This window comes from Phaseolus vulgaris, chromosome 5 (genome assembly GCF_000499845.2).
Source record: "Phaseolus vulgaris cultivar G19833 chromosome 5, P. vulgaris v2.0, whole genome shotgun sequence".
Lineage (NCBI taxonomy): Eukaryota > Viridiplantae > Streptophyta > Magnoliopsida > Fabales > Fabaceae > Phaseolus > Phaseolus vulgaris.
In genome coordinates this window covers 37191532-37193244 of record NC_023755.2, presented here as the reverse complement: position 1 = coordinate 37193244, position 1713 = coordinate 37191532, and the positions used below count along the sequence as shown (strand labels likewise).

At 37.8% G+C, this 1713-nt stretch overlaps 1 protein-coding gene across 1 annotated transcript; it reads right to left on the bottom strand.

The window, feature by feature from the left end:
* Positions 1-360: 360 nt before the first annotated feature.
* Positions 361-1713, bottom strand: LOC137834559 (uncharacterized). The gene is made up of 2 exons (XM_068642581.1): positions 840-1713; positions 361-555 (listed from the first exon to the last, which is right to left on the bottom strand). Exons 1-2 carry the CDS (start codon positions 1702-1704, stop codon positions 515-517), a joined length of 906 nt encoding a protein of 301 aa, XP_068498682.1. The 5' UTR covers positions 1705-1713; the 3' UTR covers positions 361-514.

Below are 1713 nucleotides of genomic sequence, written 5' to 3'. Positions count from 1 at the left end.
CTTATCATAGAAATCCTTCCAACAAAATTCTTTTCCATTATCAGTCCTAACAGTTTTAATATCTTTATTAAATTGACTCTTAGCATAAGTGACAAAACGTTGCATATGCTCTCTAGTTTCACTTTTACTTTTCATTAAGTGTATCCAAGTATATCTGCTAAAATCGTCTACTATAGTTAAAAAATACTTGTGTCCGTGTATGGAGGAAACACCTAGAGGACCCCATATGTCCATGTGCACAAGATCAAAAATGCATTGACTATTAGTTTTGCTAAGGGGAAAAGGGATCTTACGTTGTTTTGCAAGATGACAAGGAGCACAAACAGTTATGTCATTAGCATGTATACTAGCATGATTCTTGGCTAAATTTTCTAAAACTTTATTTGATGGATGACCCATTCTGCAATGCCAAACGTTCAAGTTTTCAACAACTTTAAAAGTGTTATCATTCTGAAAGAAAAAAACAAGACTGTCTTCCTTATCTGCACACAGTTGATAAAGACCATTCTTGATCTCAGCTCGACCAATCATCTTCAAAGTAGTCTTCTCCTGTATCTGACAAGCATTTTGTGAGAAAAGAAGTTGGCATCCTAAAGAGTTTGTCAGTCGCTGAACAGAGATAATATTCAACATAAAATTTGGTATATATAGAACATTATACAAAATAATGTTTTTAGCCAATATAACAGTTCCAGCACATGCAACAGTAACAGTTTGATTATTTGGAAGCTTAACTTTTACAGGTTTAATTTTATAATAGCTAGTGAAATAAGAGAGGGAGCAGGCTACATGATCTGTAGCCCCAGTGTCAATGATCCAAGAGTGCATACCTCTCTTACCTATGTTGTTTTTTATGGCAAAAGAATCTCCTATGGTGTTGTTTATCACCTTGTCTTTGTTCTTTGAATCTTGAATCATGTTTATCAGTTGTTGAAGTTGCTCCGGTCCAAAGGCTTTAAAGATTTGCTCATTGAGAGTTTCATTGTGTGCTTGTTTTTCAGTCTCAGACACCAAATCACCCTCCTTCTCAAGAGCGTTTGCAGTGTAATTCATCTTCTGCTTCATCCAAGGTGGGAACCCGTGTTTTGAATAACACTCGTCAGCAGTGTGATTCATCTTGTGGCAGTAAGAACACTGCTTTCCATAATTTTTTCCTCTTCCTCTTCCATAACTACGCCCACCTTGACTGGTGTTGTTGCTCTTGTTGATTTTCTGATTGGCACTGTTGAACATTATCTTTGTATCTACCCCCATGCCTTCATTCAAGTGACGTTCATGTTGAAGAACCAAAGAGAAGACACGGTTGATTCCTGGTAGAGGTTCTGTCAAAAGAATTTGCGTTTTAACAGCATTATACATTTCTCCCAATCCTTTCAAGAAACACATTACCCGTTCGGAGTCCCTATAGCTGGACATGGTCTTCATCATGTTACAACTGCACTTGACCTTACAGACACAGGTAGGTAAGGGGCGCAAGGCATCAAGTTCTTCCCACAGCGTCTTAGAGTCAGTGTAATATTCTGTAATGTTTCTCTCCCCTTGTTTGATGGAATTTATTTCTTGTAGAAGATCTGAAACACGAAAATGGTTGGTTTTTGAAAACCTTTCTCTGAGATCTTCCCACAGTTCTTTCGCATTGTCTATATACACCGTGCTTTGTGCGATTTGGGTCGTGATGCTCCGTGTTATCCAAGAGATGACCATGACGTTGCA